We start from the raw sequence: 17219 nt of genomic DNA, 5'->3' as shown, positions 1-17219 counted from the left end.
TATAATACTCATGTCTCCTTCTGGCAAATACCAATTATGACCCTCTATGTCAATCTTCTTCCGCTGCTGAAACAGCACTTCTACACTGAAGTCACAGGAAACAAAGACAAGGCTATGGGTCTAATTTTAGATTGCTCTAGAAAAGGGAGAACATTGGAGGGATGAACCAAAAGTCATCTCCCCGTGCGACTTCAAGGACATTCAGAAGTTCTCCCTCAAATCTGGCAGCATTGACATTAATGTCTCAAAATGGTGACACCTTATCCATCAAGTGGCATCACACATTGAGTCAAAGTTAAGAATGAGGCAGAGCAGCAGCAGCAAAGAAATAGAAGCAAATCCTGAACTGTGGATCCCACTACCTCATGAGCTCAAAGACCTGCTGCTTGAGAATCAGCATGCTGAGTTAAATGAAGGCTCATGGTAAAAAGTCACAACCCTGGGTAGGAGGCATTCTCAAAACAAGGGGCAGTTGACAAACCCACATAAATCCCCTTAAAAAAGAGAAATTGGCCCAAGGACACAATTTTCTGAAATTCAATGTTTATTTGTATTCAAGCAAAGACAAAAAAGTAATCCATTTAGGAGACAGGTTATACCACTTGTTAACGTCAATAAAACATAAATCAAGACATTAGAGTCATCAGTATCGAGTGGCTTCGCTTAAAAATGTGTTTCTGCTTAGTGATTCAGTCCATCAAAAACTCAGTCAATTCTCTATGAACTGACATGGTAAAACTGAGAACAACTCAGGAAAAATCTGCAGTGTAAACTCATCAGAAATTTCAACCAAACAAAATTTGATGCAATTCCTGTAACTACAGCATTACATATAAGAAAGATGTAAAATCTGTGTCCTTAGTATGATGAGAATTGAAACATGAAAGTACAGCCAAAAAAAATAAGGTTTGACCCAATGGTGACTTCAAGATAAATGAGCACAAGATATTTAATTTTTCCAAAAAAAATTCGGTGCATGATTTGAGTCAAAGACTAAATGTTTATACAAGTAATCAACATAGAAAAAAGTCACAAACATATTTTTTGTTAAAATGTGCTGCTTCTTCATAACATTTCTTTCAGGAGTGGTTTATCAGAATAGCAAAGATACTTATATTGCCACAGTAACTAAAGTTTGTGCACAGAAAATGAAAACTGAGCTTATCCCAGCACTATCCAACATGTGAAGGCAGCAAACAAAACACTCAGTTATATATTACATAAATAAGAGGTTGTGGAAGTGTGCTACAGGTTGTATAACAGTTTCAGAATTCAAAAATTCAAACAGTTCCTCTCATACTCAAGGAAACAGTTTGGAGTCCTCCAGAAACGTTTTCCTTTTAAACAAAGATACTCAGGTTTCCCAAAATGTTGTGTAAAATTTGCTAGCTCTACTGTACAACAGCACCCCTTAAATAACCCACCACTGCAGAACAACATACCCTAAATTGTATCCAGTCCTGTGGCCACCGGCTGTGACTCATACATTCTGCTTACTGGCCACAGCAATAGAGGAACCGCTTTCACCAGTGATTCTGGGTGGGAAGCCAATGCAAGCCTTTGAAAACTTGCTCTCTTTCCCAATTTTTGTTTCTGCTTCTTTCTGAGGCCACACTGTGGACACAGTTTGAACCTGGCTCTTTGAGCATTGTTCTGGCTGCTATGTGCTGTGGTTGCAAGGGGAAGCAGGGGGAGAAAGACAAGTTTTTTAAACCAAGCCCCATTTAGGTATCGCGTTGATCCATATGCACTTCCCAACAGGACCACCAAACAGCAGCCGAAATGGTGAAAGTTGGCAATTTTTTACCCACTCTCTCAAACCAGTGGTATCAAAGCAGATTGTGGGGTCTCAGATGAAACCTGCTAATACGTTTGGATTCAACTTGAATATTCTAATCTGTAATCCCACATTTTGTGATTCACTTAAGCATTGAACCAATAGGGGAAGACCACGTAAATTGTTTGATCTACTGGACCATCCAATAACATTGGGGTGGCTAAAGATCTTCCCAAACCTTCAAATTGTGGTATGGTCCTGAAATGCAAGGAATTTACCAGAATCTGCACTGTTTTATGTGAAAGGCTACTCATTTGAGTTTACTAAGGTGACTGGAGGTAGGAGCCTTTAAGTTTGTTAAATTAGTGTTTAAATTTGATTTCAGTCAAACCATTTGCTTTGTTGGCATTTATTATGATTCCTATTTAAGTTACTTTGCATAAAATAAATGCTTCCTACATGGCAGGAAACTGTAAACCATTGTTGCCACAATATAATCAAGTCAAAAGGATGATGATCTCACATCCTCAGCTTTCACAATTTTCATTCTATTCAACGTTCAAAATGCGTTCAATCTCTTCCAGCCGCTTTAAAGCTGCAGCTCGCTTCTTTTCAATCTCTTTGATTTCTTTGTTGGACTTTTTTTTTGTCCGTTTGTTTTGGGATTGTTTTGAATTGCTGGAAAACTCTGTGTCACCTTCAGAAGTGTGCACTATTTCAGAAGCTTTTCTCTGTTCACTGCTGTGCCCCTTCTGGTTCCTAGTGGAGGTTTCACTTCCCCCTCGCTTTGCTGGGCTGATGGCTGGTGTTGAATGCTCCATCGCACCTCCACTGCCCTGAGCTGCTATCTTGCTGCGCACAATGCTCAAGTGTCGGTGGATGTATTCCTCTTCTGGTGCTAAAGCCAAAGTCTCAGACAGACAAGCCTCAGCCCTCACAAGGTCCTTCTCTTCAAAGTACACCACACATAGGTTGTGCTTTCCCTGAATGTTGGAGGGATCAATCTCCAGAATCCTCTCAAAGCACTGCTTGGCTCCTTTAATATCTTTCTTCTTGTTCATGAGAATATCCCCCTTCAGGATAAGGCCTTTAATGTGATCAGGGTGGTGATACAGTAAGTCCTCCAGAACTGGAAGAGCTTGCATCTCCATCCCAGTTTGAGAATATAACAGTGCCAGGTTAAACAGCGCGCTGCGGAAACCTGGCTGCACCTGGATGGATTTCTTCATCCAGGATTCAGCTTCGACGTTCTCCTTGTTGTCCATGGCAAGCATACCCAGATTGAAGTAGCCATTTGCATCCTCAGGTTCCATTTCCACGTAACTCAAAAACCTCTTCTTTGCCTCAGGTCTCAGGCTGGCTTCACCTGTTAAAGACATGTAAATGTCAAATCATTTGGTGTTTTAAAATTCATTTTCTGCACATCAATCATCTTGTTAATTAAACTAAATTTCTGCTAGCAGCAGCTGACTACAACCATGACAAATAACTCCTCTTCTTTTCTTCAACCTGAATTACATTGATGTGTTTTAGTGATGTAAGATCGCAGTCTATGCTAAATCAATTGCCCTTTTTAAAAAAGTGAGCTTAGATGATTTTCATTGACCAAGGGTTCTAAAAAAAAAAATCAGGCAAAGGCATATAAATGGAGTTAGATCCCAGATCAGCCACGATTTCACTAAATGGTGGAATAATTAATCTAACGGATGTGATCTCCAGAGATCATAATTCCACGGATTGGGAGAAAGATAAGCAAAGTGCTTTGGAAATTCACTCAAAGGACATAATATGGTACAGAATGCATTAGAAGCTGAAAGGTTACATTTTACTGAATACTTTTTGACTTAATGTAAAACACATTACAAAACTACAGTTTTAGAATCCTTCCGTGTGAATTAGCTTATTAGAATTTATATTACTGCATGCTTCCCACAACTCGTTAAAGGTGGAGGGAGGTAAAATGCTACTTCTCATTTCCAAAGGACATCAATGAGGTTACCAAGTGACCAATTTCCAAGTCCCTGACTGCAATATAGTAATCCTCAGCTTGGCTTCAAACAAACAGAATGCAGCGCACAGCCAATTGGACATTTTTGAAGTGCAGTCACTATTGTAATATCAGAAACACAACAGCATGTGTGCATATCAGGGGCTCACAAAAAATACTAACAAACCCTGCTAAGCCTTAAGCTTTCAAAAACAAAAAGGTGTTTTAGGGATAAATATTGACCCCAGGACACTGGGGGTAACTTACCTGCTCTTTTTTGAAATCATGGCACCTTTTATGCCCAACTGAGCAAATTGACAGGGTGTAGCTGGCAGTGCAGGACTCCTTCAGAGACTGCAATGGAAGCATCAGTCCAAATTATGCACTCAGGAGTTGCTTAGAAATGGACTCAAACCATCACTTTGAGACAGGGCACCCAGTTTTCAATTAATCTACTAAAAATGTTTATTCTTATAAAATTGAATAATTAATCCACATTAAGTGCGTCCCATTTCATCCAATAACTGGAATGGATTAATTATTCATATTGTCAAAATGATCCCGTATATGTGCAGACACAGTTTGTGATATCAGCTGGCGATACGACAGGCCGCAGTTTGCACGTCCAGGGCTGACATCAGGCACGGAAAGACAGGCCGAGGGAGGCTGGAGATAAGGCTGAGGCAGAGGGTGGAGTTGAACAAGTTGGCAGTGCCTGAGGTGTAGCTCTCCTTAGCTGCTGCATTGACCTGCTGGAAGGCCTAGTCCAGGTGCCACACCACATGGGGAGGGGCCTTTCCCGGAGCTGGGAGGTGCGACAGAGAGGTGTACTCTGCCTGCTCCCCTCCACTCCCATCCCCCAAACAACCTGCTGCAGCTCCCCCATCTCCACACCCAGACGCACAGCTGCAGCTGGGACAGGTGATACCAGCTGGTTGCAATGCTGCATTCTTATATATGTATATTCATTGCTGCACCTGATTATGATTTTATTCACAATAAATGCAACCTATGTGGGAAGATTTGAGATTTTCAGCCAAAGCAGGCAGACATGTTCTTCATTTATTAATTCACAAAATATAGCGGACTTTGGCAATCTCTAACTGTTCTCAAAAAGATGGTAGTCACAACTGAGCAACATTTTAGGCTATTTCAAAGGGCAATTAAAGAGGTAGGTCATGACAAAGGGAGAAAGGCTTGCATTTATATAGTGTCTCAAAGCACTTCACAACCAATGGTGTACTTTTCAAATGTAGTCCTTTGTTCCCTTTATTCATTCATGGGATGAGGGCGTCGCTGGCTAGGCAGCATTTATTGCCCATACCTAATTGCCCAGAGGGCAAATAAGAGTCAACCACATTACTGTGGGCTTGGAGTCACATGTAGGCCAGACCAGTTAAGGAAGGCCGTTTCCTTCCCTAAAGGACATTAGTGAACAAGATGAGTTTTTCCAACAATCGACAGTCATCAGTAAATTCTTCATTCCAGACATTTTGTTGAATTCAAATTCCACCATCTGCCGTGGCAGGATTCGAACCCAGGTCCCCAGAATGTTATCTGGGTTTCTGGATTAACAGTTCAGTGATAATACCACCGGGCCATTGCGTCCCCGTCCTTGTTGTAATGCAGGAAACATTGCAGTCAACTTACAACTAGCTGCCAAACACAATTTGCTTTTAAGATCCTCTTTAAGGAATAAATATCAGCTAGGACACTAGGAAGAACACTCATCTTCTTTGACATAGCGCCATGAAATCTTTCACATTTACCTAAGCATGCAAATGAGCCCTCAGTTTGACACTGCATGTAAAGGACTGCACCTACAACATTTACTTGTACCGCACTGGGCATATCAGCTTTGATTTCTGTAGAGTGGGAAAGGAAACCAGAACTCTGACTCAGAGTTGGGGATGTAACCATCTGGGCCACAGTGGATGGATGTGGACCAGCCTGTGGATATTTGTGTAATCACCACATCCTGTCATCAAAAAGATTCAACACAGATTTGAGGAACAAGATTAAATCAATCTTTACATTTACAACTTCTAAATATATTCCAAAACATCAATCACCTTTTATTTTGTGCATCTTAAGTGCTTCTCAAAGTGCACATAAAGGACCTTCAATTGGAATGCAAAAACGTGAAAAAGACCAGTGTTGACAAACTTTCCAGTTTTCAAGTGTGTGAAATAATGAGTTTTGACACCTTCAAATTAAAGGTTTTGCAATGAGTGTTCAGCACGTTCAATTCAACTTCATTATTCGACTCCAGTGGGATTTTCAATTGTTGAGAGATGGCAGCCACGGACTAAATTAATAACACAGAAGACTTAACCTTACTACCAATTGATAAAAAGACATTTATCTCAGGCATTTGGACTCTACCAAAAGCACCTCACAAAACACTGACAGGTTTTATGAGAAAAGTTTGAAACCAGCTTTAAACTTATAACACAGGTTCTACGTTCAGCACATCACTGATTTAAGCAAAGATTGCTTTTAAGGATAATGTAGCCATTTACCTGATTCTTGCATAAGCAGACCAGAATTAAACAGTGCCAGCTTGTGGTTAGAACTGATTTCTAGAGCTTGGTTGAAATGTTTCAAGGCTTCAGATGGATCTTTGAGCTCAATGTAAACAATCGCCAAATTATACCAGAGGTCAGCATTGGTCTTATCCAACTCCAAGGCCCTTATGTAGGCATCTCTGGCCTCCAGAGGCCTGTCCATCTTCAGAAGTAATTCACCCCTGAGAATCAAGCAAACTATTTAGTGCATGGCCTGTGCAAACATTGTAGTTCCGAGTCATGGAAAGAGGCAATAAATATATCCCACTGTTCTGAGAGATGAATGGAAGGGAAAGAAGAAAAATGTGCACTTATATAGCACCATCCACAATCTCAAACCTTCTGAAACAATTTAAAGCCACTAAGGTGTTTTTTTAAACACAGTCACTGCTGTAATATAGGTATGGCACGAGCCAAATTTGGCAAGGCAATGACAAAGTGGTATTGTCACTGGGCTGTAATCCAGAGACTCAGGTAATATTCTAGGTATATGGATTCGAATCCAACTACAGCAATGGTGAATTTCAATTTGAAAAAAAAAACCTAGAATTAAAAATCTAATAGTAACTATGAAACCATGTAAAAACCAATCTATTTCACTAATGTTCTTCAGGGAAGCACAACGCTGTCCTTATCTGATCTGGCTCACGTAATTCCAGACCCATAATGTGATTTGACTCTCAACGGCCCTCTGAAATGGCCTCCAAAGCCACTCAGCACTTACCAACAGCTAGAAAATCTCACAAAAGAAATTAAACCAGAGAGACCACTGGCATCAACTAAGGCAGAGGAAACAACAACAGTAAACACAGGCCTGTCAACCCTACACAGTTCTCCTTACTTACGGGGATTTGAGCCACAATTGCAAAGCAGTCAAGCAACAGCCTGACAAAGTTGTACACTATGACCTAAACAACACCATCACATTTTCTGCACCATTAGTAGGACCAATCCAGCAGAGGTAGCATCACAGTGGTATACCACCAGGACAGAATTGCCCTGGGAGTCCTCAACATCGACTCACAACGCAATGGAAATCTCATGGTATCAGGTCAAACATAGGCGAGGAAAGGTCCTGCTGATTACTAAATACCTTTCCACCCTTGGCTGATAAACCTGTGCTCCTTCATGTTGTGCAGCACTTGGAGGAAACACTTAGGGTGGCAAGGGAGCAGAATATACTCTAGGTAGGGGACTTCAATGCCTACCAACAAGACTGGATCAGCAGCCTTGAGCTGGTCGAGTCCTAAAAGACAAAATTGGGAGACTGGATTGCGGCAGGTGGTGAGGGAACCAACAAGAGGGAGAAACATACTTGCCTTATCCTCAAATCTGCCACATCTGGTCATCAATATTGGCGGACAAAGAACTCCACAAACATCCCCAACCTCAATAACAGGGAATAAAAACAAAGTTACTGGAAAAAGCACAGTTGGATAGACAAAGACAACTTAACAACTATTCACCCTTCCAGCCTGATCGTTATCAACTCTGTCTATCCAACTGTTCTTCTCTCTCTTTAGGCTCTATCCTATCGTTTATTCCCTACCCCATACCCCTCACTTTTTTCTGCATATAAACTGATGTTTTCCCAGTCACCATCAGTTCTGAGGAAGGGTCACCGGACCCGAAATGTTAACTGTTTTTTTCCTTCACAGATGCTGCCAGACCTGCTGAGCTTTTCCAGCAACTTTGTTTTAATTCCTGATTCACAGCATCCACAGTTCTTTCAGCTTTTATTCAATAACAGGGAAGCCCAGCACGTCAGTGCAAAAGGTAAGGTTGAAGCAATTGCAACAATCTTCAGCTACAACTGCTGAGTGGATGATCCATCTTGGTCTCCCCGAGCAGCCCCCAGCTATTTCAATTCACTCCAAACAATATCACGCAGCTGGAAGCACTGAATGCAGCAAAGGCTATTGGGACTGACAGCATTCTAGCAATATGCATTTCCAGTATACCTACAACACTGGAATCTATCCAATAACATGGAAAATTCAGTTATATTCTATACACAGAAAGCAGGACAAATCCAACCTGGCCAGTTACGGTAAGCTAATCATGACATTGACTTCTGGTCCTGGAAGTCACTGCCGAGCACGGACCCCTCGGAGGTAAGTTGCAGCCGCAATGAGAATTAGAGGGAATGCTGTCCACAACAGCAGGTCAGAGGTTCAGAATCCTGCAGCAAGTAACTCACCTAATTCCTCAAAGCCTGTCAACAGCCTACAAGGCACAAGTCTGGAGTGTGACGGAATATTCCCCACTTGCCTGGATGGGCGCAGTTCCAACAACACAAGAAGCTCAACACCATCCAGGACAAAGTAGCTGCTTGATTGGCACCCCATCCACAGGCATTCATCCCCTCCACCACCGACACCCAGTACCATCTGCAAGATGCACAATTCACCAAGGCTGCTCAGACATCACATTCCAAATCCACAACCTCTAGGATTTGGAAGGACAATGGCAGCAGATAGATGGGAGCACCACCACTTGCAATTTTGTCTCCAAGCTACTCACCAGCATGACTTGGAAACATCACCTTTCATTCAGGGTCACTGAGTCAAGCCCTGGAACCCACTCCTTAACTATATTGTGGGTCTACCTACAGCAAATGGACAGCAGTTCATGAAGGCAATTCACCATTATCTTCATGAGGGCAACTAGGGATGGGCAGCAAATGCTGGTCATCAGTGATGCCACCAACCCATGAACAACCAATGAATAGTTGTGCACAGCAAAATCCCACAAATTTGGTCAGGTACTAACTCGTACTCCTGCAAGCATCTGTACAAGAGACTATTATAATTTCTATTACCACGAACTGCAATGGGTTAACTGATATTGGCAGATAACACAAATCTTATCGTATTTAGAAGAAATAGCCTACACAAATTCATTGTTTGATTCAGATAACTAACCTGCATTTTTTAAAAACTGGAAATACGATAACACTGAGATGCTGTCACAAGACAAAATGAAAGTCAGCAGTACAAATTAAGATTTAATTCATCAAATAACAACATACTGTTCAAACAACCAGCTTTAAGGTTCTAAAACATTTTAAAAGTCTCTGACATTGTCACATTGGGAAATGTACGTAATGACTTACATCAGTTAAAGGAAAATTATTTGGAACAGTAAACATTCACAACTTAGAAATAAGGCGAGATGCCTTATAGGACAAGGAGAAATTTCTTTACTCAGAATAGGTTGTGAATTTTTGGAATTCTCTAACCCAGAAGGCTGTGAAAGCTCAGTCTTCAGGAATATTAAAGGAGAAGTTGCTAGATTTATGATTATCAATGGCATAAAGGGTTATGGGGATGGTTCAGGTAAAAAGATACTAAGGTGTTCAATCAGCCATGACAGTATTAAATGATGGTGCAAGCTCAATGAGCTAATGGCCTACTCATGTTCATATGAAGTTTCTAATAAACCTCAGCAGTGCTCTGCTTGCAGCACACGTGGAGCACATTGAACTTAAATGCCAGCATAGTTTATACTATTAATCACAGTGGGGATCATTTAAAGAAGCTTGTATTATATAGACAAATACAATAGAAAATACTGGATTAGCACTTCAGAGAAAACAATGAGATATCCCACTATGGAAGTTATTAAAATCTGAATTCAGTTTTTAAACAAATCTATAAGTAATAAGCTGGTATTACTAAAAGTGATCATGAAGTTGCCAGGTTGCACTGAAAACATATCTGGTTCACTAATATCCTTTAGGGAAGGAAACCTCATGACCCAGTCTTGCCCACAGTGACTTCAAATCCACACCAAATGTGACTGACATTTCAGCTAACTGTGGAATGACTGAGCAAGCCACACAGCTTTATCAAACTGCTTTCAGGAGCTCAACGGGACTTCTCAACATTGGCATCTTCGAGGTGTGAACAAAAAATAGCCTTACCAATGGAACAGAAAACAAAGGTTCAGCTTTAGTAACCTAAAAGAGGCTTCCAGGGTGATAAGAGGTTTTGAGAGAGTAGAGAGAGAGAGAAGCCATTCCCCTGGTGAGTGGGTCATTAATTAGAGATCATAGATATAAAACCATAAGCAAAAGAAGAGGATAAATGGGGAGACTTTTTCACTTAGAGCTGTAGTAATCTAGATTACTATCTGAATAAGTGGTGAAAGATAAATATTTTTCAAAAGAGAATTGTAAAGATACTTAAAGATGAGGAATTAGCTGGGTTAGAGACAAAAAGCAGTAAAGTTGGATTCAGCAAAGATTAAGCACAGTTGCTGTTTCAAAGAGCCAGCACAGACAGAGGAATACTTCGCGTCCTTCTGCCCAGCAAGTTTTGATGATTCTATACCTGTTGATGTATGCCTGCTTAAAATCAGGTCTCATACTGATCGCTTGACGGTACAGTTGGTCAGCTTCCTCCAAACGAGATTCATTCCCTCGAATCAAATTTGCGAGATTGATGTAAACATTTAGGTGATTGGGTGCAACACGTGCTGCATACTTCTTTCCTGGTATAACCTTGCTCAAAAAAGAAAACATGCAAAAATTCACAATGGTCCACCTCAATTCTGTAATAGGTTTTTCAAATTGTATTTTATACAAATGATGTACTAGGCAACGCAATAGAAGTTAGTTTATTCCAATGCACGACAGTAACTTGTTCTTGAACAGCATTAACACACTGGTTTCCTCTAGAAAGCTCTCTGCCTACATGTGCGCAGATTTTTGTAATGTGAACAGGTGGTGGTGACAGAGAACGGGCATAGCCACACACATACAGACCACAGGAGTGGGACACTAATATAAACAAAGCCAGAGTCTGCCAATAACCACAATCATTTGCAAATGCACTGTACCTCAATCCAGAAACACACATGTGCAATGATTTTGATAGTATCTAATCCATGCCTTTGCAGTCAGCTCTACGTCATCATGTGGAATTCCAATTTCGTTATATATATGAATTGCACATGTGCAGAAAAGGACTGTGCAACTGAAAAGGAGTTCAGAGAGGGAAGGAGCACAGGGGAAAGAGAAGGTGAGGGAGGTCGATGATCGGCAGAGGGAGGGCGGTGACGGGGAGGTTGGGCAAGGGGGATGCAGGTGGTGAAGCGGAAAAAGGGGGAATCTTCTTTTCATCCTTACGGCTCCCACTCTTCTTGCCTGACTGATCTCACCTCTCTCCCTCATCACAAACCACGTCTCTCATACAACAACAGCAAGCTTCAGATTTCACTCCTTGCTTTCTCAAGTTTTTTATTTATAGCACCATAACATACAAGTTCTGACGAAGGGTCACAGGACCTGAAACAATAACTCTGATTCTTTTTCTTCACAGATGCTGGCAGACCTGCTAAGCTTTTCCAGCAACTTCTATTTTTGTTCCTGATTTACAGCATCTGCAGTTCTTTCGGTTTTTATTTATAGCACCTGTTTGATCCTCAGACCTTTTCATATTAGCAATGAAGACAAGCCTTGTTTAAGTAAACATGTCACCTTCAGTAAACACGCGTGCGTGAATTTTGAAGCGATGCATAGAACAGGTGTGGTGTCAGTAGATACAGCCATAGGGTCGAATCTTTCGCAGCAGTGTAGATATTTAACATAAAGGCAAACATCATGACTAACTAACTTTACGTGGCTTCTGTATTCATTTAAATAAGTCAACAGAAATTACAAACAGGAAACTAGTTTTAAATCAGTAAGCAAGTAACTTTGACAAATGTCAATCTATTGATCAGGAAGGGGAGGAGAGGAAAACAAATTACCAACAGTTCCCAAAGGGTTACTAGAGATAGTGTGACCAAGCAGTTGAACGAACATGTGCTGCCCAGAGACAGCCAATATGCTTTTGACAAAAATGAGTTTCATCTCTCAAAGATAGTTGTGCTCTGAGTATATCACTAATAAAATGGATAAAGAAGTGTTGGTGAATGTAATCTTCACAAGCATCCAGAAGGTATTCAGTATGTTTCCAGATAAGACTAACAAAAACGAGAGATAAAAGACTGGAATCAACAGTACCTTTTTGACTTGGATTGGAAGTAAATTGGGAGATATTACAAACATGGCATAACTACTCCTGATTGGTGGGTTGTGAAAAGTGCTGACTTGGATTAAAATTCGTGAACTGAATATTCAAGTTTTCCACTAACATTACATTGAAGGGACAGTAAGCAGTATACATAAGTGCAGAGAGCTGCAAAAAGAGAGTCAGATTGAGTGTGTGGGATAAACTACGGCAAGTGGAGTTCAACATGGCTATGAGAGAATAAGGCCATTCAACTTCAACACAAGACAAATCCAAGTATGTGTAAAACAGTGAAACCATACAGGAGCAGAGAGAGATAGCAAGCAGTCCAAATTTGATGATACAAAACAAGGTGGAAACGTATGTTGTGAGAAAGATGTGAGGAGACTTTCCTTATTAGACAGTCTCAGTAAATGGGCAAAAACATGGCAGATGGAACATAATGTGAATAAGTCGTAAGCTATTCACATTACCTGAATAGAACAAAATAACGTTTCTTAAATGGTGAGGCACTTAGAAATGTTAGTGTCCGAAGGAACGTGGTTCATGAATCACTGAACGAGAGGTAGTGGTAATAGTAATATCACTGGATAAGTAATCCAAAACCCAAGGCTCTTGGAATATGGGCTTGAATCCCATTATACCAGATAGTAACATTTGAATTCAATAAAATCTGGAATAAACAAAAAAGCTAACCTGATAGAACTTTGTGCTTTATTTTAAAGGGGCTGCAGTGAAACTTATGCTTCAGTTGTATACAATTTTAGTCAGACACCATCAGAGCTATTGGACTAGTTTTGGGCAATGCACTGTATAAAAGAAAACATTGACACTGAAAGAGGTATCTGCAGTTTCAACCAGAAAGATCAGGGCCTGGAGGATTAAGTTAAGGTGGTAAGACTAATTCAATAGTAGTGCAGTTCTGAAGGGCCTAACTGACCCATTTTTGATCCTAATGTTCTAATAAATTGAAATTTAGAGGATGATTAACCTCTGATAATTGTTTAATTATTATTGTGTCAATTCTATGAAAATTAAAAGCAGCAAATGATTTCTGACATTTCTCAAAATTACACATTGGATCATGCAACTACATTAGCCTGAAGATCTCAGCGTGGATTTAATCGGGCCTTTTAGATACCATATTTAAACATTACTCGCCATTATGCAAACTAAAAACTGGGTGCCAACAAATTCAGCATGCTAGGCAGCATCTGTGAAGAGAAAAGTAATCACTATTTTAATTTAATACGACACTTTTTTTGGAACTGTCCATTAAGTGGCACTCCTAGCACAAACTGATGTGATAGAAGATTTGTTTGACCTTGTGAAGGCTCAGCATACCTGTGGCATAAGTGATTTTGCTAGCATGTAGGCATCTTCTGCTTCTTTAGTTTTGTTCAGGTTTTTGTACGTTCTTCCAACATTCATGTGAGCCCCAATATCATCTTTGTGGTAAAAACAGAAAACAATAAACACACCACATTGTGTTATTAATCCACATTCTACAGGCTTTACACATATCCAATCTAAAATGTATCAAAAGGACAGGCCATACGCGTCTTATGCAGGTTTCTCAGTTTACGCTTCCCTAATGTGTAGGTGCCAGTATTAGACTGGGGTGAACAAGGTCAGAAATCACACAACGCCAGGTCATCATTCAACAGGTTTATTTGAAAACACAAGCTTTCAGAGACTCTCTCCTTCTTCGGGTGTTAGCGAAGGAGGAGACAGGCTCTGAAAGCTTGCGTTTTTCAAATAAACCTGTTGAATTCTAAGCTGGTGTGTGATTTCTGACCATGGTTCCCTAATGAAAGTTTGATGTTTCAACAATTCGGAATACTGAAGCAATATTGCAATTTTAATGCTGCTCGTATTTCAAGTCTGGTGTAATTATGAATGATAGCCTGACAGTCCAGTTCACAAAGCAACAGTTCAGGAAACAAAAGAAAAACTGGCTCAAATATAGCAATGTGCAAGGAAGGCACGCCCTTGGCTCATACGGTTATTTACAGTGACTTTGGAAAAGTTTCAGATTTTTTATTAATACAGCATGGTAAAGAAAAAAGTCTCTCAGTTGCCAACACACAAATTTTGCTCCCATTGTCCGGTTAGTTTTCTTCAAACTTCTTACTCACGGCCTCGACTTGTGAATTGGGTTAGAATTTTGCTTGCATGTGCAGTAGCAAAACACAAAATATCCCAATGATGCTCACACATGTTTGTGATATGTGAACGTACGCTCATTGGACTGCATGTTCAATTGGCACAGCCAATGTCAATTCAAGCTGCATGCAATCCAAACTCCCATTTCCCATCTGATGTGAACAATTACCAGAAGGGATACACCCATCTCAAACTGCACAAGTACTCTGTAACTTAATGGAGGTTGCATTACCTGGTTGAACCCTAGTGGCTTGAATAAAGAACTTCAAAGCTTTCCCATAGTTATGTTCATTTTCCAAAGCATGTCCCACGTTGTTCCAAAGTTTTGCATTGTTTTTATTGACCTTTAATTTTGAAAAAATTGTGTAATTAGTTTTGCAGCAAAACTCCTGAAGGTTGCCAAATTCCTGCACATCCACTTTAAAAGCTGAACATCAAACTATTTATATACATATTGTCTCCTTTTTGCCCAAATTTCCCACAGATACAAGGTCCAAATACTGAAGTTAAGATACACAAACGAGAGAGCAAAGGTGAACGCTGAACTTTTAAGGCTGCAACACCCTTCTGTATCAAAATTAGTTGAATTAAAAAATGCAGTCCAAAGAGAGACTAGTTGTCGTATTGCATCTTTGCTAATTTTTTTGATCAAACAATCCAATCAGCCACATGATCTTGCTCTTGCCCCTTGTTGATTTTTACCCTTCAAGTATTTAGCCAATTTTTTTTAGAACATTACAGACAAATCTTTCAGCCTCCTGTCAATCCATTCTAAATCACAATAAGTTGCTTTGTTATAAAAAAGGTTCTTCACGTTGTCTCTGGCTGTTGTGTGAATTACAGGCTGTGCCCTCTGTCAGCTCATTTGCCACTGGAAACAGCTTCTCTATCAAAACTATTCACGTTTATGAACACCTCGATCAACTCCCCATTCTAACATTCACTGCTCGAAAGAAAACACCCCTACTTCACATATCTCCAAATAATGGGAATTCCTTGTCTGTAGCACATTCCAGCAAACCTCCTGTGTAACGTCTACAAAGCTTTGATATCCTCCTGAAAGCGTGGAGCCAAAACTGAGCACTATTCCAGCTGAGAATTCACCAGCGTCTTATGAAGATTTAGCACAACATCTTTACTCTTGTATCTAATATCTTTACTAATGAAGCAAGTGGTCCCGTATGTTCCGTATGTTATTTTCAACAGCCTTCTCTATTTGTCCTACCACTACCTGCGTGCACAGAATAACAAGACCAAAATAGATTTCTTCCATGTAACATTTTTTAATATAGAAATCGGCTCTGTTTCTGTTCATATTTAATTCCATTCTGTCATGTTAGCTGCAGTGTGATTAAAAAGATGTTTCTTTTATAGGAGAATCCTACAATGGTCAAATAAAGAACATTTCAAAAGCTTTAAAAAAGATACAAGCCAACTCAACTTTCCAGATAAGAACCTAATTCCCATCCCCACTCCAAACAAAATTTATCATACCTTCAGACCAGACATGAATAGGGTGTATTCAGATTCCCAATCCCAATTGCGATAAATTGTTTTGCTAGCATGGGCAACAAGTAGAATCATCAAACCAATCCAGGACAATTTCTTTAGACTCCTGAAGAAAAGTACAGTAAGAAAACAGATCAATTAATTGACAAAATACATACTGTAGCATCAAGTGCCATTGGTTCAGCTGAACAGAGCTTTCAATTAAATCAGTTATTACAGCAAAAATAAAGTTAATGCTGACTTCAAGTTGCTTATACCAACATGGAGTCAGCCAGGCTTCTTCTTGGTGAAACATGTAAACAAAGCCCCACCCCCTTTCCAGCTGGATGTAAATGATCTCTCAAATATACCAGAATTCACCTTGGCAATGTGCTCTGTGTATGTCTCTCATCCACCATGACTTTCTGATCATAGTCTCATTTATATCTATTGTAATTAGAGAAATGCAAATTGGCCACCATGCTTTCAACTACAGCAGTGCAAAAGTACTTCACTGGTTGTAAAGAGCACTGGGCATTTTAAAGACATGAAAAGTACTATGTACATTTGACTCCTACCTTTTTACAGGCAGTAAAAATCTTGTATGGAATTCTCTGTCCAGTATCCAAAGATTAGGAACTCCCAAAGTCATTGCACAGCCAAAGACTCAAAATTATTTCAGGGCTCACTGAAATAAGATGCACTGTCAACTCTAAGACTTCATTGATCAGAAAAAACAGTTTTTGAAGAATATAAAAATACCTCATGCTGGCAAAATATATGTCACAGTCAAGCTATTAACTGAGAAATCAAATTTATACAGTATGTCTTTGAATCTCACTCAACAAAACGTGACAATCTGCAAACAGCAGTGAAACTGGTGATCTGTTATCAATGTTTTTGAATGAGGTAAGACACTGGCCAGGACAATTCTGCTTTTTTTCCCTGAATTGTACTTTGGAATTTGAACAATTAGAATAAAAAAGAAAAAGTAGTTAAATCAGAACTCACTGCCTATAAAGGGTGGTAGGGGCAGAAACCCTTAACATTCAAGGAGCATTTAGATGAGGGCCCATACAAGGCTGTGGGATTAGTAGTTAGAGAGAGTAGGAACTGCAGATGCTGGAGAATCTGAGACAACAAGGTGTAGAGCTGGATGAACACAGCAGGCCAAGCAGCATCAGAGGAGCAGGAAGGCTGACGTTTCGGGCCTAGAC

General features: G+C 40.1%; 1 protein-coding gene across 1 annotated transcript in view; it reads right to left on the bottom strand.

The window, feature by feature from the left end:
* Positions 1-526: 526 nt before the first annotated feature.
* The window catches only part of tmtc3 (transmembrane O-mannosyltransferase targeting cadherins 3), a 42600-nt gene continuing 25907 nt past the window's right edge, over positions 527-17219 (bottom strand). The window contains exons 4-9 of the mRNA XM_048607665.1: positions 16009-16129; positions 14747-14858; positions 13693-13796; positions 10666-10835; positions 6287-6513; positions 527-3143 (exon numbers count right to left, since the gene is read on the bottom strand). Of these exons, the coding sequence (XP_048463622.1) occupies positions 2326-3143; positions 6287-6513; positions 10666-10835; positions 13693-13796; positions 14747-14858; positions 16009-16129 (1552 nt within the window). The 3' untranslated portion in view covers positions 527-2325. The remainder of the gene's footprint in view (positions 3144-6286; positions 6514-10665; positions 10836-13692; positions 13797-14746; positions 14859-16008; positions 16130-17219) is intronic.

The sequence above is a fragment of the Rhincodon typus genome, chromosome 18, assembly GCF_021869965.1.
Source record: "Rhincodon typus isolate 14 chromosome 18, sRhiTyp1.1, whole genome shotgun sequence".
NCBI lineage: Eukaryota > Metazoa > Chordata > Chondrichthyes > Orectolobiformes > Rhincodontidae > Rhincodon > Rhincodon typus.
The sequence above is the reverse complement of the archived record's forward strand: the minus strand, read 5'-3'. Positions and strand labels throughout refer to the sequence as shown.